The 22,655-nt window shown below is 34.8% G+C and overlaps 1 protein-coding gene across 1 annotated transcript; it reads right to left on the bottom strand.

The window, feature by feature from the left end:
- Positions 1 to 303: 303 nt before the first annotated feature.
- LOC142619996 (uncharacterized) lies at positions 304 to 11,642 on the bottom strand. The gene is made up of 13 exons (XM_075793428.1): positions 11,319 to 11,642; positions 9,203 to 9,346; positions 8,940 to 9,056; positions 8,774 to 8,858; positions 4,526 to 4,634; positions 4,335 to 4,402; positions 4,071 to 4,196; positions 2,955 to 3,994; positions 2,388 to 2,588; positions 2,198 to 2,258; positions 980 to 1,093; positions 725 to 838; positions 304 to 641 (listed from the first exon to the last, which is right to left on the bottom strand). Exons 1-13 carry the CDS (start codon positions 11,396 to 11,398, stop codon positions 543 to 545), a joined length of 2,358 nt encoding a protein of 785 aa, XP_075649543.1. The 5' UTR covers positions 11,399 to 11,642; the 3' UTR covers positions 304 to 542.
- Positions 11,643 to 22,655: the final 11,013 nt, after the last annotated feature.

Here is a 22,655-nt window from a genome sequence, read left to right as displayed (position 1 = left end):
CTATATAACCACTATTCTTAAGGTGTTGTATTACACAAACAAATTTTTTTAGTTATATGTCAAAAGATACAAATAAGATTAATTTATATTTCTCATACCTTTTGGTCTATGATTCTTAAATGTATGTTGATTGAATCAACTCCATTTCATATTAGTAAGATCACCGGCCAAGAGCCTAGTTTAGTGGCATTCCTGCTCTCCTTTATGAAGAGAACCGGGGTTCAAATCCCCCTTCCCATTATTGTAAATATCATATATATATACACACACTAGTAAGAACACCGATTCCAGCCACATGACAAGTAGAAGATAACCCACCGCTTTCTTAGCATATTAAAATTCTTTAAGCTACAATAGTATTTACAATTAAGTTAGAAACAGTTTGTGACCAAATGAAAGGAGGAATAAAAGAGAAATAAGAACCAAAAAAAAAGGGAGGGGGGGGGGGGGAATATGCATAAAAATGTTATAAGAGCAAGGCTTTTCAAATTCAAATTAAAAATCATAAACAAAAAATGAAGAATAGGCCACAACCTGGTTCACTATCCTACAAGAGTCATGTTTTCCTCAGGAATGTAATTTGATCCAGTGCAATTCACACCACGAGCACCATCACACTGTAAAACCCTAAGCTTCCCTTCCTGTATTCAAAAGTAAAAGTGCAATTTAAATAAATATATACACTCATAATAACCAAGATTTCTCTGAAAGTACACAAGCGCACCTTTGTTCCATAAACAAGACCTCCTCCAGCAAATGGATGAAAGCAAGCAACATTGACCTCATCCTCTGCACTTGGAAGCACTCCCACAAGTTCCATATCTGAAACTCTGTAAACCTGAATGACAAAAACAAAATGTAGAGAACTGAATCTAACAGAGAAATTACCAGCATAGTAAAGAAGCAATTGAAAAGAAAATTCATGATAGGAAACTATTTTAAGTTTTTAACAAAAACCATGAAAAGAAAATGTTGTTACCTCCAGAATAGTGTAAATAGGTAATGTTGTTTCCCCATCAATGACAATGCTTTTAAGAAGAGAACCGTGACGTCGACCGTAGGCAAGTAATATGTGCTCAGATGTAGGTGAGAACTGCAAATACAATAAATGCACATGTTCAGCTCACAATAATATGAAGTCTTTTGGTTGTACCAAACAAATTTACCTCTTAGGATTTAGGCAACAATGCAAACAGAACACTAGGTATCAACACTTCAATCAATTAAATAAACCAAATGAACATTCACAAAGTATATACTGTAATTATACCCAAATTACAGTATATAAACTGTCAAATTTCAAAGGTGGGGTTGTTTTTACACAATATGCAAAATCCTACAGAAATTTTGAGCATCCTCAATTAAATCCATTTATAAAATTCATTAAGTAGGCTTGTAATATTCTATGAAACAATCACTTCATATGGGAAATTGCATTACTCATACTAATTACTAGCGTTCAAAATTAAGATAAAGAAGCACGGGGAAAAGCAGTATACAAAAGACTTATGTCCACTAACATTCAGAATGAGTAACAAAAACATTTTGACCTTACTACAAACTTTACGCCATTCCAGAAACAAGAGGGCCAAAGACTTCCATATTATAATATATAGGTCACAGTTGTAATGAGCAATGTCTTAACCCAGAACTGGAAAGTTGGACTGCTTTAGATTGTTGGCCATTCTCATTGACCAGTCTTGATTTAGTTCCGGCCAAACTACATTAAACAGTTTGAATTACCATCCAAACTGGTGGATTATTAAACTGCAGAGACATCTTGCATCCTGCAGTTCCTTTTGAAGCAAGGTTAACATAAAAATGTCAATGTACATGGTGCAAAAACTTAAACTAGTGTCCTATATGTGAACAACCCATGCATAAAATTTGAACTGGAGTACTGGTGAAATCACTAGCACATCATTGAGGTCTCAAAGTTTCCTTTTTTCCTATAATGCATACACTTTCTAATAAAAAGTAAAGTTCTTAAGTAAAAATTAATACATTTTTTGAATAATGGACCAATCACAATTGCCTAAATGGTTGGATTGGTCCCAAAAACGGCAAGACTATCCTTTGAGACCGTGGGCCTCAACGTTCGCAACCCAGTTGTTTTATGGATCAATGAAGAACTGTGGTTTTATAAGATTGAAATATGAGAACTTGACACAAATTTTCAGCCAATAGTACAACTGACCTGGATAGAAGTCAAACAATGAGCAGCTCTAATGGCTCTTGATACAAGCACCAAACCAAAGCTGCAAAGGTAAAATAAAAAAGGTAAATTATAGAGTGACATACCAATATAAAAATTTAACAGGAAAAACAATAATAGAAGGAAACTGTTGAATGCACGACAAGAGTTGATGATGGGAACGAAGCTTTACGTTGCCTTCTCAAGAGAATAAATTCGAAGCTCATATATGACTTGGTGAGCTGAAACTGGATGTCGTGTTGGGGATGTTCCAGCTCCAGGATCTTGATGGATTAGAGTCTGATATCCTGGATCAGCCTCCATATGAGGAAGCATGCATGCAACACAGGCAGCTAAAAATCTCCCACAAGGAGAAAAATGGGCACCCATTTCACTGCAAATACAATTGCGGCCCAAAAAAATGTTAAATGCAATACCCTGTTTAAAATTCAACAAGCTGAGCTTCATGTCTGATAAAAAAGTAAAAATGACATCACTCCTAATAAAGAATATTGCAGGTCCAGACAAATGGTGGCCTTTGTAACCTAAAGAAAAAAGATTATGCTAAAAGAAAATGCAATAAACATTTGAAAATTGAAAGCCATCCCAGTGCTACCCTTTTTTTTTTTTGGTTTGGTAAGTTACACACACATTCAATGGGTCTTGAACCCATGACCTCACCCATGCCATGACACTAATACCCATTACAATACTATATCACCATAAAAGTTGGATCTCAATATTTAAATTTCCTGCTTACCTACAGAGGACAGCATGGGGTATGGTTAAGCAACATCTTTCAGCATTAAGTAGGGCAAAAGGATTTTCAACATCATGTGGCCATACTCTTAGCTTCACAGTGCAAGGGAGCTCCGCAGTTGCAACAGCAGCCAGTGAGGTGGTGATTTCTGACTGGATTCTACTGATAATGGGTTGAGTATCAACCCAATCACTTGGGGCATTAACCTGAGCAGCACCCTCCACAGAATCAGATACAGAAAGGTGGGAGTTTGAAAAGCGATTTTGCAAGCTAGATCTTCCAGAAATGCCAGACAGGCTGATGCCGCCTGGCATTGTCATGTTATGAGTAGACAGATGAGATGCTAAGATGGAAGAGTTTATATATTGAGCTGATGGCTCAGGACTACTGCCATCACCATTAAGAGGCAGCACTGAAGGAACATCAGCTTGGCTTTGACCCATTAACCATCCTTGCAAAAACGGTAGCTCCCAACTACTTGGATCTCTCTCAGGTAAGAATTGATGGTGTCCAATCTCAGCAAGATCCAGGCGGTTTGGAATATACACAGGTACTCCACGAATCGCATTATTGACACCACCAATAGTATCTAAGTTAGTAGAGCTTCCCTGCTGGCTTCTCCCAACAGGCTGTATTTCATCAGTTTCCATTGCATCCACTGTGGGGTCGTAAACAGCATTTCCTGTTCCACTAGGTAAATGATTATCAGCAGCATCTTCTATTCCACTGTGTGAGTCAGTAGGAATAGTACGAAATGCCTCCGTAGGAGAAACCATACTATTATAATGTTGCTGCACTTCATTTGCATCCACTTGAAACTGCATTGAAGGAGAAGGCTCGACTTGCATGCTAGTCGAACCATCTATGGCAAATGAAGGCACAAACAAGAAAGGTAAGGATACAAGAGGTAGTTCAGCAGTCAAACTAACACGTTCACTGGAAGGAGCATTTGCCACAAAAACAGCTGGAGGAGGATATCGCAAGTAACCCAAAGATGTTGCACGTGTCATCGAGGAATCTGAAGAGTCAAGATCATTGACCTGCATATCAGTCCAACAATGTAATATATATTATAGAAAAATAGAATAATCAATTGAATTTTTTTGGATAATTGACCTCAGCAGTTAATAAAAATGGAGCAGCATGAGGGTGAAAATGCACTGCTCGAAGTGAACGCCTTGTCTTTAATATAAAGTTTGGGTGTGAAGCTTCTCCTCTCTTGTTGTACTGCCATATGTATAGCTGAACAGGATTTGATTAGTCAGCAATAATAGATCTACCAAATCATGGCTTACAAACTTAAATATAAAAAAAGTTGGGATCAAAAGAAAAACCTTTCATGATAGAACTACAGAAAAGTTGTAAGACAAAAATCAATACCTTGTGTCCTGATGCAACAGCAAGGATATCCCCTTTAGCATGGAAAGCAATGGATGCAATAGGGCGATCTGTTACGAGAAAAGTAGCAATAAGATCCACGATTAGTAATATAAGCTTAAAGAATATTATTAACTGAAAACTGCAGCCACTATTGCAGAAGGTATCTGAAGGAGAGAGTCAGTAAAATTTACAAAAATCGCGTGATCCTATACACTCTGATGTGTTTGCATCCCATAATCGAACTTCATAATCCAAGCTCCCACTCGCAATTATTTCTGGATGCAAAGGATGGAACCTAACCTGTAAAAGCTCCATTAGTACTTTGATACAAAGACTGAACTTTAAAGATTGTTTATCGTACACATGACAAAGCGAAAGATTCAAAATCACATCTGGTTGACAAGTTAGAATGCATTATTATTGAGGAAAAATGAACAGAAAGAAGGAGAGGGAGGAGGAGGGGGACAGAAATGCAAACATAAGCCAAACCAACAACTGAAATCCTACAGTATTGTGATATATGGAGACAGAAAATCCAAGCAAAACAATAGAAAAAGAAGTGGCTGCTGACAAGATATAGATTTTTAGGGTTAATACCCATGTCAAATAGAAAGTATCCAGGTAAAAGCAAAGAAACCATTGGAAACAAAAAATTTGAACTTTTACTCAGCAGATATAAATGACCAAAAAGAGTGACAAATAAAACAAGTAACAAAAAGAATTGACATATCTTGAAAATATGCAGCCTCACAAAATGATTCACAACCCTCTTTCTTCCTGAAATCCTACTTTGTTATTCAAGTAGTCACTCCTATCCCCAGGAGTTTCAGGCTGAAAACATAGTAATTGTCAAAACAACTAACCAATCAAAGATGTATAGGCACACAAAAAATTAGACAATTTAACAGAACATATTACAAGTGGTTTGAACTATTGGAAAATACACTATAAGTCTATAATACATCCTCATGAGTTACTGAAAAAACTATCTTCACTCGTTACAATTGCCTAGCAAAATCTACACCAGCAACTAAAACTGAGCAATCAATTGAGATATTTTTAATAATTTTTTGTGATATTTTTCCAACTGCAAGTTACTGATTTTGCTTTGATCATTGCTTTCCGGGCCCATCATGTCATATTGCCAAGGCTGGAGTCTGAACCTATCACTTAATGGAGCTGGTCCCATGACATGTCCAAACAAGATATAAAGTTCATGCTAAAAGTTGTGACACTTTTAATGGAGTAAAAAGAATCTGATTGTGGAGATGTCCATACTTCTCATATTTCTGTTGAAATCAATGATCATGATGTACAATAAAGCATCAAAATGATAGAGCCAATATTTTAAGTCTCACTTCATTTTTTATAAGTAGTAATTTTATCAGATAAAGGAGATAATTCAAAATACATAGGGAGTTTTTATTATTGTATTAAAGCTACTCCTAAATTATTACAATCTAAACTTCATAAGATCTAAGTAAATAAATAAATAAATAAAAGTCATGGAAGAGACACTATCTAAAGCAATCATCCATTCATACCATGATCTAAAAATAACTACTTAATGTGTCAAGGATGTTCTACGCCATCAAAATTCCGATATTTTCCTTCTTTTTATGGTAAGTTACACAACCCCATGATCTCAACCTCCACCTTGCTCTCACAAGGTAAAGAAGAGCTATTTGAGAAAAAGGTTATTGGAAAATTCCTGCTATTTTTATCTCAAAATCATCCATATTACCCACAATGGAATAGCATTCCAAATGTTAGCACTCTTGTGACACCTATTTTCCCTTGCCAATATGCAAGAAGCTGAATCAAGTTATTCATCATTACCCATGAGACCCAAACAGGGAAACCAATGTAGTTTAAATTGTACTGTACTAGTCAGTACAACCAAAATTTATTGTACCAGTTACCAAACCAGTACAAATAACCCCCTCAAAGAATACCAGTCCAATTACTGAATTGCCTCAGTTTGTTTCGGCCATTTCAGTGGATTTCAGCAATTTCAGCCAGTATATTGGTTTCAGACCGGTATAAGATAACAAGGTTAAAAAAAACTCATCACCAAATTTACTCATCTTTTTCAGTTCTTCGTCACTACTATTAGTCTCTTTCCTTTCCACCCCTTCCTTGTTTTTCAATTTCATAATAATGGCACAAAGAATTCTCCAGACTTTGCTTCTTTGAATTTCCTTGCTTGTCTAGCAGATCCAAGGAAGAAGCAAAGCTTTTTTCAGTGAAACATGGTCAAAGCACAAGACGATTGCCACCTTTGATTTGTGCTTTGGAACTTTCTGAGTGTACAGAAGAGAACCAAGCTTCTGTGACGTTCTTGTTCTATGCCAGAAAGAAAAGAGAAGATCAACAGATCAGCACCTTTTGTTGTTTTTTCTAACACTACCTGGCTGTCATGAACTAGCACACAGCACATATTCACCTGAAACTACGTACTCGAACCTTTTTATGAATAAGTACTGACATGCTATTTTCCTTTTGTTCTCACAAACTATTAAAATATTCATAACTTTACTAAATTACTTCTTACATTGCTCTTTATTACATCATTATCTTTTGATGAATTTTGTTTTTTTTTAAAAAGAAATGTTAGCTTTTTATATATATAAAATCTGGAAATGGTACACTGGTACGGTATTAACAACATTGGGGAAAACACAACCACCACATCTCTCCTGCCATTAAACAATGGAGTAAAACGTGATAAACTGACTTTACTACTGCACAACCAACACCAATTTATCATCAATATATTCCTCCGAACGAATCTGAAGCACCTCAAACTTTTGAGGCACCTTACCAACCCCAATATACTCTTCCAAGGATACTTCACACGATCAGACCCTCTCAAGGCATCTTAAAACAAACAAACACCCAACTTTCCAAACCAAACTTCCAATAGATTTTCATTTTATCTTCTCCTCCTGTAGGAAAATTGATAATCCAAAATTTCAAAATAATAGCCACAAATTCGAATTCTCAATCTGAAAGGCATTGGCAAATTGAAGGATTTCAATGGCTGAGCCACCTAGATATGAATCAACTAAATCATCCTTGTTCGCAGCAAAAAGAAACAAAGCAGGGAACTAAAGAAGACTCACCAAACTATAATCATGCCAAACACAGCCTCAGGCCATCACCAATACAAACTTAACATGTCCAAAAAAATAAATCCAACCTCCTCTAAACTTCAACAAAATCACCTTAAATGGCCTTCTAAGTTCTAACCACAACAGATGTCCACCCGCTCTATACTTAACTCTACTAGCACACCTATACGGTTAATCCCACTCATTTTTTAATTGCCATAACCATTTTCCTAATAGAGTTTGGTTAAAAGTTCTCAATATAAGAAACCTTAATCCATTCTAGTGCAATGGAGAACACACCACCCCAATTCACCAAATGAAATTTTGAATCTTTGATTCATCTCCCATCCTGACTCACAAAAATCTTTCTCAAGTGTTTCAAGCGTATTAGCAACATAAATACAGGTGGTAAAAGAGAAAGGAAATACGCAATTAAATTCCTTCCTTATTTGATGTTATTTAGGAGTCCTATCTAAGGGCCCTAGAGAAAAACATTATTGGAATTTATACCTGTTTAATACAAGTTTTGTTGGACGTTTTTCAATGTCTTGATTCTAATTCTAGGCAACCCTAAGTGAAAATTCCTAGATTTTCCCTCTTGGTACTAATTCCAAGCTAGTAGCAACCCTAGGTTCTAATTCCAAGCAACCTAGGTGTTGATTCTATTTACCTATTTCTATTGCAGTTCTTTTTGTTTCCTGCAATTTTCTTGAAAATTTTGTGCTGCACCAGGTTATCTACTTGTAACAACTCACATTTACTCAGCTCTTAAGCCCAACAATACCCTGAAAGAAAGGAGTGGACATCAAATACATTCGCATTTTTTAGATTGAAATATTAAATTCAACAATGTTAGCATGGTTTTTAGAAGAAAAGGTGAAAGCCTGTCAATTTGACCATTCATGAGGAGTGTCTTTTACCTTCCAACTAGTGAACATGTGCAATGACACTCTTATAATCTATCATATGTTACTTAGGTCTCCATCTTACTTCACTACCTAATATTAATTAAGGAAAGTTCTAATTTTCAAATACACATATAATCAATCCTAAGCAATAATTGAACTGTCTTTGCCAGAACCTTCATCAGGTACATATAAGCACACAGAAACCCACCCCTAACAGCTCCCCACCGTAAATTAAAATTGGGTAGCTTATATCCATGACCTCAAACTTAAGGCCTCCTCGTAATTAGACCTCGACAATAATGCACATATATATATATATATAATTTATTTAAAGAAACGATTTTCAGGATGAGAAGAGATCCAGTAACATATATATAAATAAAGCATACTTTTGTATGAAGCAAGTTGACTGCCTTACCACCCAAGGAGTCCTCCTATGACCACTTAAGACCTTCAAGCAACGTCCAGTTTGACAATCAATTATCTTTACAGTATGGTCACCACTGCAGGAACCGAAACAGAGGGAAGTTCAATAACAAAGAGAGGCCTGAAATGGAATCAGGAAACAACTAGTGACAGCTTACTGTGTAGAAGCAAGTGTTCTTCCATCAGGACTGAATGCTGCTGCAATAGTTGACCTTGGAGGAGGCACCAATGGGCAGTACTTAGCGGATAAATGGCGCAATGTCTCTGCCTCAACCCTTAAAAATAATAAAAAAGAGCTTCAGAAACAAAGATGGCTCCTAGGGATAGGATAAATGGCGCAATGCTCATTCACAAATTGCGTGCTTCCGTTTCACAATAATAAATCATAATAGAGAGATAAAGAGTGAAATTGGTTGTGTACCATGAAAGAAGACCACGTCTTGCATCTCTGGTTGCTTCAGTTTTGGGCCCAGGTTTAGAAGCCTCTCCCCACCGCCTTTTAGGCACATGCTTTGTTCTAGGAGAGATCTCCCTCAGCGCTATCAAATGGAAAACATTTCTACCACTGAAAAAATGGAAATGCCACTGTATCAGAGATGCATCGTATGAACATAAAGTCATGAAACTTCAACAAAACTAGTCTGCTAAAGCTTATTATCTGTCAAATCAAGCATTCCAAAAGCACTGCCATATGTCATTGAGATAACTGCATTATTGATACAAAATAAAATCACTCATGCACTGTAATCCAACACGCCCACCCCTCCAAACCACATCCACCACCAAAGACCAAACATAGAACATAAAAACCTATACAAGCAAAATAATTAAAAATTCTAAACTACAAGAGAATTGGTTGAAATTTCCTTCTTCCGCTTCTTTTCTTGATTATTTTAAATTCTATCTTCTGTAAACATTAGTCCTTGCTAGCTCTTTACATCTTTACAGGTTCAAGCCTTGTGTATACTTTCCTTGTACTTGGGTTGAACCCATTTGTTTTTCTTAATAAATTATTACCTTATGAAGAAGAAAATCAATTAAATATTTGGGAATTCCAAGAAAGTAAAATTAAAAAATTTGGTTACAAATTTGGTTATAGTCAATGGCTACAACTCTCACTAAAAACATTAACATGGCTACGTATTTTGAAAATCTAACATTTGTATTGAATGTTATTTATGTTCTTATCAATCATGTCAAATTTCGTGTTAATTGGATATTATTTACTATATGATCTATAAGCTTATTTGTTATGCATAATTTTAGACTAGAAGGGCTTAAAACTTAAACATTTGATTGATAATATAGCTATTGATCTTTGATTTTCTGAAAATTTTGCGAGCATAGAGGATGTAAGAAAAAATGTAATCTAATAATGGATTTATTGAAATTCATATTTAATAAAAAGACATTAAGTGGAGTGATAGTCATTAGCTACAACCAAGTTTGTAGCCAAACTTTGTCTCAAAAAAATACTCTACGAGTTAGATTAGTTTACAAAAAAGCTAGCCAAAGTGAAAGTTCCCGAAGTTTTTTTTTTATAAGCAATGAATGTTTATTAAAACAGAGAAATACTTCAAGTTCACGATGATAAGCACAAAGGCTCTCAAGCAATTACAAAAATCAACCATCAAATGATTATCAATCAACCATCAAATCTAAGAGAAGAATGAAACTCAAATATGGTTGCTCAATGAGTAATACTCCAAACCCAAGGCCACTCAAACAAGGTGCGAAGCATTAATGATTTCAATTGATCCAAGTCTTTCAGTGTCCATAAAGATGCAAGAGGTTCCTTCCACACTCAGCACAAAATAAAACCACTTCAAATCTTAACATGCGTGTCAGTACGTAGCGTCTCACAATCAACAAGAGCAACATATGCCCAAAAACTTCAGCAATAATAGATACTCAAAATTTACACACTCCCGCCGAAAACCTTCGAGCTCAACTAGCACCTCCTAGTGTTTCCAACATAAAGGGTTCAAATCCCTCTCCTCAACTATTGAATTATCAAAAAAAAAAATCATACACTCCCTCCATCTCAAATTTTTTGTCCACCTTAAGAATCTCAACTTTTTAAAGGTGACTTGCAATAGAAAGTTACCAGTTCACAACATTAAACTCCATGATTCGAACTCAAATAAACCAAATAAAAAGAAAAGGGTATTGACTGCTCAAATAAAGAAAATGATAAGTTAGGAAAATTATTTAAAATAATGTCTAATGTTTGTTAACAATTCATTTAGGAAACCCCAAAATGGAATAATAACCAAACAATATATTGTAATACTCATTGGATTTAAGTTAAGAGCACCATAATTGGGTATCACTACAATTTACAAGCATCACATAAATGCAAATCCAACATTCTCGAGTTTCACCTACATGAGCTAGAGATTTCAGCTCCTGGGGCCGAGTTTTCTTAAATCTATAAAACAATTAGAACAATTCCCATTGAAAATTCTAAGTTCCAAGTTCCAACTAACATAGTAAACACAAAAGGAATATAAATTCAAATAAGGAAAAGTTGTGACCTGTGGTGGTGGTGGTGGAAATGATTGGAAGGCGAGGATGAGAGATGGGTCTGATCGTGCGGCCCAGATAGACCCATCATTTCTTCTGTTATGCTAGAGACGACTTTTGTTTTGAGAGATTAAACATTTTTGGGGAGCAGAGCAGAATTGGGTATATTTGAAGAAAGCAAAGTAGATGAAGAATTGGTTGTAGCTGTAGATTTGATTTGAAAATGGGGGCGACAAAACCTATAGAGAGGAGAAGGGTGGCTGAGACAAAATTTGAGAGTCGACGGACATTAACACATGAGTCTAGCTCCAACTCGTTTCAGTTCTTACTAATCTATGTAGTAAAATTAAGGTTACCAGCAAAGTCGTCTACATTCATAAATTGCTTGCTTAAAATCAATTTTGATTTTTTTTTTTTCACAATAATAATATCATTTCGTGCGAAATAAAAAATGGTCTATTTTAACCCCAAAAAATAAATACTTACTTTTTCTATTTTACATACTCAATTTTCAAGATAACACACGTCAGATTATCTATTTTACACTATATTTTATTAAATTATTATTTTTTTGAATTATCTTTCTTTCTTTATACACAATAACCGTCATTCACTCTATTTCTTTATTTTCAAGATATGTAAAAAAAATACAAAATAAATAGTATCAGTGTAAATTTATATAATTAGAGCATTCGTAGTAAGGTTGCTAAATTGCCTAAAAAGTCAATTCAGCAACAATCCCCTTAAAACAGCTAGCAGCTTATTGTAGCTCAAAACTCAAAACAAAAAATAATATTTTAATATAGTGTTAAAAAAAGTATTTTAATGTATTATTGTGTTAGATATATTATTTTATTGTGTTATTTATACTATTTTAATGTGTTGAATGTTAATATAAAATTTTGTAAATTTAGTAATTTACATAATTATACATAGATTGATATGGGTTATTTTTAAGCAAAATATGTAAATTTTATACCATTTTTCTATATATGTGTATTGATTTTTTTTTAGAATGAAAAGTTTGAACTTTTATTAACGTAAACCTTCTAAATCAACTTGAAAAACAGCATGAAACTGTGGTGGAGCATTCTCTATCCACACCAAAAAATCTGAGATGCCAATGACATATCTAATTAGACTATGAGCAACAAAGTTACCATCTCTCTTAGTATGAGAGTAAAGTAATTGTTCAAATTTTTGTGCCTCAAACTTTGCATCTTCAATCAATAAACCAAATGAAGCCAATGAGAAATCATCACCCATCAAAGCTCTATACATTGTCCATGAATCTCCTTCAAGCACAGCTCTTGAGAAGCCAATGTCCAAAGCAAAAGAAAGAGCAAAAGCCCCTGCCAATGCTTCAATCTCTTCTCCATTGTAGATGTAGACACCGCATTTTGTAATCCTTACGACTCGAGCCCACATTCCCCAATGATGCTCAAGCTCTAAGGCTCAAGGCCAGTTTAGAGCCCAATCAAATATTAAATTGACTTGAGGAGTGTAAAAATGGAAGATATAACCCTTTAAATGAGCAAAAATCTATTTTGAAAATAAAATGGCCAAAGTGGCTCTTAGCCTACGTATGTGGGCTGCAACCAGCATACATGGACCAAAGCATGTGTATGCAGGCACATTCCCGTGTACGTAGCTAGGGTTTCAAAAGTATAAGAAAGGCAAGTTTTCTCCAATAATGACTAAGATTTTGAATGAATCTCACATCGTCTGGGAGCCATTCCAAACCACTTTTTTTTTTCCACTATATAATATTCACTAGAAAATAATGAATCAAAAAGGAGTTTTTCACAAAACACCCTCGAGTCATTTTTATTCGATTGGGACCTTGTCTGGTGCCAATCCTTTTAGTTTAACCTTGTTAATCACTATTTTATTAAATTGTGATAGATTTGACTGAAGGGAACAGTAAAAAATAAGCTTAGTTGCTTTTTGCTTTAAGGTATTCTTTCTAACTTTCTTTTTATTTTTTTGTCTTTCTTTTCTTGTTTTAATCTTGTTTTTGGTTTGGTTTATGTTTATGCATGTTTGCCTAAGTTAGTATATAGTTCTGTTTATATTCTAAGCATGCTAAGTTGTTAGAATTAGGTTTTTTGTTTTATAATCTGTTTTCTGCTTCGTGTTTCTGGGTTAAGGTTTTGAGTTAGTCCCATGCACGCATGCCATGAGCATGCGTACGCAGGCTTCAGGTTGCGTACACAGGTGTTTGCCCAGAAACCCTAATCTAGATTTCTTGTTTGTTTGTTTTGCTTATTTCACATGTTTTGCCTCTGTTTGAATCCTTCTCACATGTGTATACGTATTTACTCTTCTGTCTTGTATGCTTGCTTATCTTTAACATGCTTAGCTTAGGGTTTTATGTTTGTTTCTCGCTTTGATGCCATAAACATGCATCCACATGTCTATTCATGATGCCATAGGTGTTGTGTTGCTGTAAGATAAGTAAGGTAAGTCATGCATTCGCATGAACATGCATGTTGATTGTTTTAATCCTTCCTTGATATATGTGTGTGAGGTTGATGTCTTGCTTTTTATTCATGATATGATTTGCTTGCTGCCATGTTTAAGTTGCTGCCTTATTTTAGATGTATGATAGGGTTTTCACATGTTAGATGAATGTTAGGGTTTCTTTTGTGTGTTTGGCTTTCTTTTGCTTTAGGATGGATATGTGTATGCTTTAGGATGAAAGATTCCATGTTATATGTTAGATGCATGCTAGTGTATGTATGAGTTTAGGATATAAGTGTTGAGATTGATTTTAATAGGGTTAAGACATAAGACACAATGATGGGAGGCCAACTTAGTATTAAGCGATCTTAGGTGCCTAACACCTTCCCAAGAGCGTACCTAAATTCCGATCTCATACTCTGCTAGTAAGATCAAAAGGTCATTCCTCGAAATGACGATATATAATGTGGTTCCTAGACCATCGCAAAAACTAGGTGGCGACTCCCCCCTTGTGTCCACAGTAGGCCCTTGGTAGTTTTTTTTAACATAAAGCTAAAATCGATCCCTGGTTATCTCTAATAACCACCCCGATCCTAACCTTATTGAAGTTAGGAAAAATTACTTTGTCGTAGTTTATCTTCACAAGCTCCGGTAGTGGTGCTTTCCATCGACAGTTGTGGCAAACTGATGAACAAAACTAAGCTATTGGGGTAATCTAACTGGCCCAAAACTCTACCAATGTCTCTAGCAATTTGGGGTACCTAATGGAGTGCGCATGCTGGTTTATAGAGTCGGACGTTGTTCCGTTGAGACCAAATAACCCAAACTGTGGCAACAAATAGGTCAGGATAATATCCTTGGCCAATAATCCATGAAAGAGCTTCCTTGAAATTCTGAAATTGGATTGAGCTTCGAAAACCCCATAGCTCCGAGTCAGCCCAAATGCTATCAAGTTCCTTACATGACCATAACGCATGAAGTGGATTTTTTGAGGTACCAAGGCAGCAGTCGCACCGTAGGTCTTCAATGATGGTACGTCACACAAAGTTCTCCTTTGTTAGCATGGCATTTTGAAAAGTTCACCATAGTAAGTTCTTCATTTTTTGTAGCACATGCAGGGACCATATCCCTCTCCAAAGATGCTTATTATGGCATGAAGGTTGCTGTGAAGAGAGCAAATCTAATTCCTCCTTTAGAAACTTGTAACTAGACTTACAATTGTACTTTCCATCAAGTGAGTAGGGTCAAATCATACTATCCGCAACAGCAACTCATGCTAGTGGGATTTTCTTGATGATTTCATCTTCATCAAGTGCAAATAATCCATCAACCAATTCATCAATCCATTATCTTGTAGTTGGGTCAATAAGTAAATCCAAAGTTGAATTTTCAAAGGGTTCCATGGGTGTGGAGGATGCTTCCTTGGCAGCCAATGATGTTGCCAAAATTTTATTTTTTCACCATTGCTTACCCACCAACGAGCACCATGTTGTAGAACATCACTACCTTTAAAGATGCTTTTCCATGCACATGAACCCATCCTAGAATTAGCTGCTTCCATAATAGAGGTATTAGGGGTAAATTTGGCTTTAAAGACTTTGTAGAAAAGAGAAGTTGTACTATGCAATAGTCGCCAAGCTTACTTTGCTAGAAGTGAATTATTGAAAAGAGCAAGGTCTGTAAAGCCCATCCCACCAACCATTTTAGACTTGGTCATCTCATCCCACTTTAGTTAATGAATTTCCCTAAGGTCACCCCTTTGGTTCCACCAAAATTTCTTGATTAACACCTCAATCTCATGGCATAATCCTAAAGAGATTTTGAAACAACCCATAGTGTAGGTAGGAATAGCCTAAATAACAAATTTAATCAAACTTCTCTACCTGCTTGAGAGAGTAGATTCCCCTCCCATCCTTGAAGTTTTCGTCACACCCTTTCCTTTATATAATTAAAACTTGTTTTCTTACCCCTACCAACAAGTGATGGACATCCCATATATCTTTCATAATGCATTATCTCTGGTACACCCAATACTTCTTTAATTTGTGATCTAACATCAGCAATAGTGGATTTACTAAAAAATAGAGTTGTCTTACTCCTATTCACTTTTTGGCCCGAAGCTCCCTCATTCATATCCAAAATCTCCAAGACTTTGCCACACTCCTCCAAAGTTGCCCTGCAAAAAAGAAGGCTATCAACTGGAAAAAAAAAAAAATTTGTTAGCTTTGGACTCCTACTATAAAGGGAGAATCCATGAACATCCTCATTCAAATCAGCCTATTTGATCAGCCTATTTAGCCCTTCAGTGCAAAGAAGGAAAAAAAAAGAAGGGATAAATGGTCACCCTTTCTTATTCCTCTGGTGGGATGGATCATGCCACAAGGTTCACCATTCACTAAAACAGAGTAAGTGACTGACTTCACACATAGCATAATAAGGTTGGTCCACCTTTCATTAAAGTCCATCTTCCTCGTAAGCTTCTCAAGAAAAAACCATTCAACACGGTCATATGCGTTGCTCATATCCAATTTAAGTGCCATAAAAGCATGTGAACCAGAATTTTGTTTTTTCATACAATGTAAGGTCTCGAAAGCTACAAGAATATTATCATAAATCAATCTATCCTTTATAAAAGCAGATTGGTGCTCTATAATAATAGTGGGAAGTAATTTTTTCAATCTATTGGCAAGTACTTTGGAAAAAATTTTGTATAACACATTACACAGGCTAATAGGGCGAAACTGGTGTACATACTCTGGAGAATTTGTCTTAAGGATAAGAGTAATAAATGTATGATTTAGAGGTGATGGTAGGGTACCTGAATTCAGCTAAGACAAAATGGAAGATGTCACATCATGGTCAATTGTACCCCAAAAATGTTGGTAAAAAAGTGGTGGCATCCCATCTGGACCAGGTGCTTTGAGAGGTGCCATCTGATTTAGTGCAGCATATACTTTACTTTCAACAAAGTCACAACAAAGTGAAGCATTCATCTCATCAGTAATAGCACTGGGCACACATGCCAACACATTTGTGGAATCAACCCGCCTAGATGAGGAAAAGAGATCCTTGTAATAATTTATTATTACAATGGCAATTTCTTCTGGTTGTTCTCGCCATGCATCCTACTCATCTCTAATACCCACAATTAGATTCCTTCCATATCTTTGTTAGGATTAGTGCCCTTAAATCCTATTGTATGATGTTATGTATGACTTAATGTTGTGATTAATAAAGTTGTTTTATTATTATCTAAAATAATGGTAACATGAATATTGGACATAAACATATAGTCCATGAGATGCATAGTATGTGATTTATGTGATTTAGTCACAGAAGATATAGATCATAAGTTCTTTGTAAATTCAAAATTATAGTTCGTAGTCGGTGATGAAATTAGGCATTTCATCTGCAAAGACTATAATATATCAACTAAAATGATTTGTCTTGATCATGGAAGTAGAAGATGTCTAGTTGATATGTTGATATGTTTTAAGAGTTAAGACATATTAAACTAGACCGCTGTGAAATCTATTATTCTCCTAACAACTGTCAATATTTTATCTCAAGGGAATATTTTATATCTCTGTTAAGAAATTATGAATTCCATCTTGAGAATATATGTTCCATCAACACTAAATGTGGCTGTCCAACATACTGAGGTTTTGATTGTGATTTTAGATCTTACTCCTGATATATCAAAGCAGCCTACAAAACTTCAGTATGTTGGGCAGCCACATTTAGTGTTGATGGAACATATATTCTCAAGATGGAATTCATAATCTCTTAATAGAAATATAAAATATTCCCTTGAGATAAGTTTAATAGGTTTGGTTATTCAGAGTGCTAGGCCTAACCACTTTAGTAAGGAGTTACTAATATATATATATGTAATCGATTTCATAAATATATAAAGAATAACTTAAAGGATTAAACCAGGTACTCAAGGATAAAGATGTAGTAATTTCAAAGTGGCAGTTTATATTCATGACTTTGTATTACTACGAATATGGTATGAAGGGGTTGCATGTATAATAAAGTTTTGGGATATAATTTATTAATAAGGCCTAAAGTGCAATTATATTTATATAGTGATATTAAATATAATTAATGGTAACTTTAGACTTGTCAAGAGTTGACAAAAAAGCCCAAGGTCCATTGGAGCTGGAGTCTTATTTGTTTCATTTTAGTTCCACTCCAAGCCACATACTAAAGATCAATTGGAAAGGCCTAAAAGGCTAGCCCAATTAGATAATCAGTTAGATACAAAGGGAAAAACATACAGAATTTTGAGAGATATTGTTATGAAATAGTGTTTGTATGTGAGTGTTAGTCACTCAATTATTCTTCCTTGGAAACTGATTAAAAGACCACACTTCTTGGGTGTAAAGTGGAATTTGAGTGAAGATTAAAAGTGTTCCCAAGTAATTCCGTTCTTTTGTTTTGAATTTTACCATACTAAGGTACACTCTCTTGCTCTTGAATTCTGAAATTTACATAGTACAAATTATTAATTACGAATAAAATAGATCCATTAATTTTTCGCTGCGTATGTTTTGTATTTGATACGAACATGTATTTTTCCAACAATTGGTATCAGAGCAGTCTTTAATTTCGAATCTATATAACATGTTTTGTGAGTTTTGGAATTAGAGATAATAATTTCATGTTGTTAGAAGACTATTCAATTAATTTTCTGCATGGTTGTTAAAATTATTGTTTGATAAAAATTGATATTGATGTTATGATATTGTTTAAGTTTGAGTTTAAGTATGTTAAATTGAACTTTAAGGCTATAGCATCAATGGAGTTCAATTTTGATATTAATTTCTGTCTTTTATGTTCATATGATGGTTGTTTGTTCATGAAATACCGTTGAAAACTGCCTTGAAAAAATTCTGGAAAATTCAAGTTTCACGTGTTTCGATCAATCAAAAATTGTTTTTGATTGATCGAGTGAAACAATGATCAATCTGCTTGATTCGATTGATATTCGATTGCTAGTCAATCGGTTGAATGTTATTTTTTGATCAATCGAGTAGCGATCGAGCCAGGTAGATAGTCAGGTGCGAATTTTTTAATTTTTTCGACCGATTGAGGGGCACATTCGATCTATCGAAAGAAGGGAATTCATAATTTTTTCTAAGTGTTTTCACATGTATAAAGTGCAAGGCTATGTGTAATGAGATTATGCATGTTTACTAATTAAAAACCTCTAATTTAAAACATCTAGTGGGAGAAAGATACAAAGGTTGGATCTCACGGCATTCATTATCAGTTTATAGTAGTGTGGGATAAGCACCTCGTCTTGGCGTATATGTCTCGCGATCCCAAAGGAGGGTGTTTGCTTCATAGTACTACAAGATTAAACTTATCAGTTTAAAGTAGTGTGGACAAGCACCTCGTCTTGGCGTATATGCCTCGTGATCCTAAAGGAGGGTGTTTTGTTCCATGGTACTACAAGTTTAAACACTATAAAGGGAGATGAAATGTGGCTACACATGGTTCTGGATAATGGTGTACACTAGACTAAGTGTAATGTTAACCTCCCTAAAGAGCTATGTCATTATTACTTAGAGACTAAAGATAATATAACATATTATTAGTGTTTGATAAGAGTTATCATGATAGCACTAATAATGAGAATAATTCTCAATTAATCATAGTGTTTATAATATATTTGCTACCAAGAAATTATAAACATGGGATTAGGTTGTCGTTGCATATATTATATTATGGTTTTATTAAGGTTCTATACTATATGTTTATATGCTCCATTTTTACTTATTATATTCATGTTTGTTATTTTCAGATTTAAATCATGGCATCATTTAGCCCACTTGTTACTATTCTTAATCAAAACAAACTGACTGGATCCAACTATGTTGACTGGAAAAGAAATTTGGACATTGTTCTTACTGCAAAAGAGCACAAATATGTGCTTACTCAACCATATGCTAGTTTTTCTATCATTAGATGCTCCTCTTGAGGAAAAACAACGATATGATCATTGACAGAAATCTAATGAGATGGCTAGGTACTATATCCTAGAATCTATTTCAAATGTTCTATAACATCAAATGCAGGATATAGAACTAGCTTCGGACATAATGCTAAGTCTGAAGGAGATATTTGGTGAGCAAGGCCGTTTTGCAAGGCAAGAAACTACGAGGCAGATTTATAATACCAAAATGGTTGAAGGTACTTCAGTAAGTGAGTATTGTCCTAAGATGATCTCTAATCTGAATACACTAGAAGTTTTAGGTGCCAATATTGATGAAGAATCCCAAGTAGATATGATACTCCAGTCACTACCAGAATCATTTAATGAATTCAGACTTAATTATAATATGAACAAAAAGGTTTATTTATTATCTGAATTAATGAATGAGTTGGTAGCAACAGAAGGCGTCTTTGGTACTTCTAGTATATATGTCAATATAGCTGAAGCTTCTACTTCTCAACCTAAGTCGAAAGGCAAGGGTAAAAAGAAGAAGAAGAAGGACTTTGTCAAGCAATATGGTAAACAAATTGCCTTAGGAGTTGCCAATAAAGGAAAGAAAACCAAATGAAAGTGTTTCCATTATGGTGAGAAAGGTCATCGGAAGAGAAATTGTCTAATATTTAGAGCTGCTAAGAATAAGGGTATGAAAAATATATTCATTCTTGAAACATGTTTAGTACAGAATCCCACGGATTCCTAGTGTATTGATTCAGGTTATACTAATCATATCTGCAATTCTTTGTAGGGGTTCTAGGAGACTAGAAAGCTGAATGAAGAGGAAATGTTTTTTACCTTGGTTGATAGGAGCATAATTCCAGTTGTAACTGTTAGAGTGTTTAATTTATGTTTTGAATCTAGAGTTTTAATACTGGAAGACTGTTTGTATGTACCTAATGTTCGTAAGAATTTAATTTTTGCAACTTATTTAGGTACACATGGATATTATGTTATCTTGAAAGACAATGTTGTAATAAAGAATGATAAAATGTTTATTTGTTCTGGCAATATTGTAGATGGTCTTTATATTTTAACTCTAAATAAACATGAATTATACAATTTTGAATTGGATGATAACTCTCATGTAAAATCATTAAAAATAAATTTTCCTTCTACTAATGATGCATATCTTTGGCACTTGCGTTTGGGTCATATTAATTCAAATAGAATTCAAAGACTGATCAAAGATGGACTCTTAGAGCCCACAGACTTTAATGAATTTCTAGTTTGTGAATCTTGTTTGGAAGGTAAAATGACCAAACGACCTTTTAATGCAAAAGGTAGAAGAGCCCAAGAGTTACTTGAATTAGTTCATACAGATGTGTGTGGTCCTATGTCAACCTAAGCAAAAAGAGGTTATGAGTACTTCATCATTTTTACCAATGATTATTCAAGATATGGTTATATGTACCCAATGAGACGGAAGTCTGAAACCTTTGAAAAATTCAAAGAGTTTAGGGCTGAGGTTGAAAATCAATTAGGTAAACGCATAAAAGCCATTCGATCTGATCGAGGTAGTGAATACCTTTTTGGGGATTTCAAGGACTACTTAATTCAAAATGGGATTGTATCCCAATTAATTGCACCAAGAACTCCCCAACAGAATGATGTAGCAGAGAGAAGGAATAAGACTCTTTTAGAAATGGTTAGGTCCATGATGAGTTATTCAACTTTACCAGTTTCTTTTTGGGGATATGCACTAAAAATTGCAATGCATATTTTGAATTTAGTTCCATCAAAATCTTCTCCCAACACACCTAAGGAATTGTAGAGTGGGCGTAAGCCTAGTATGAGATACCTTCACAGTTGGAGATGTTCGGCATATATGTTGAAAGGGAAGTCTAGTAAGTTGGAAGCAAAAACATAAGTATGCATGTTTTTAGGGTATTCAAAGGAAACTAAGAGTTATTTATTCTATAATCATAAAGATAATAAAGTATTTATTAGCACTCATGCCAAATTTTTGGAAGATGACTATGTGAATAATTTTAATCCTAGAAGTAAAGTTGTTTTGACTGAAGTAGATGAACCTATAATTAAACAACCAATGCATGAAACTAGGGATGATGTAGATGTATTAGATACATCACAAGATATTATTCATGAGATGACTAATACACAGGAGCCTTGTCGTAGTGGGAGAATTGTTCAGCCTCCTATAAGATTTATAGGTCTGGGAGAAACTTATGAAGCTATCCTAGAAGAGACTGAATCGGATCCCTACACTTATGAAGAGGCAATGAATGATATAGGTGCACATCATTGGGTCCAAGTTATGAAATCTGAATTAGATTCTATGTATTCCAATCAAGTTTAGGATCTTGTAAAGGCACCTAACAGCATTAAACTTATTGGTTGCAAATGGATTTTCAAGAGGAAAAGAGGGATAGATGGAAAGGTTGAAACTTTTAAAGCAAGACTAGTGGTGAAAGGGTATACACAAAAGGAAGGTATTGACTATGATAAAATCTTTTCGTCAGTAGCCATGCTTAAACCTATCAGAATTCTCTTATCTCTTACTACTCATTATGATTATGAGATTTGACAAATGTATGTCAAGACTACATTTCTTAATGGCAATCTTGAAGAATAAATCTATATGATGCAATCGAAAGGTTTCATAGCAAAGTACCAAGAGCATATGGTATGCAAGTTGAAAAGGTTGATTTATGGACTTAAGCAAGCATCTAGGTCATGGAACATCAGATTTGATCAAGCAATTAAGTCATTTGGTTTTGGATAAAATCTTGATGAACCATGTTCCTAGTGCTTTATGTTGATGATATTCTACTTATTGAGAATGATGTAGGGGTAATGTCATCAGTAAATGTTTGGTTATTAAGCCAATTTGATATGAAGGACTTGGGTGAAGCTAACTTTATTT

Source organism: Castanea sativa, chromosome 12, assembly GCF_040712315.1.
Source record: "Castanea sativa cultivar Marrone di Chiusa Pesio chromosome 12, ASM4071231v1".
Lineage (NCBI taxonomy): Eukaryota > Viridiplantae > Streptophyta > Magnoliopsida > Fagales > Fagaceae > Castanea > Castanea sativa.
This window is presented reverse-complemented; position numbering and strand designations above follow the sequence as displayed.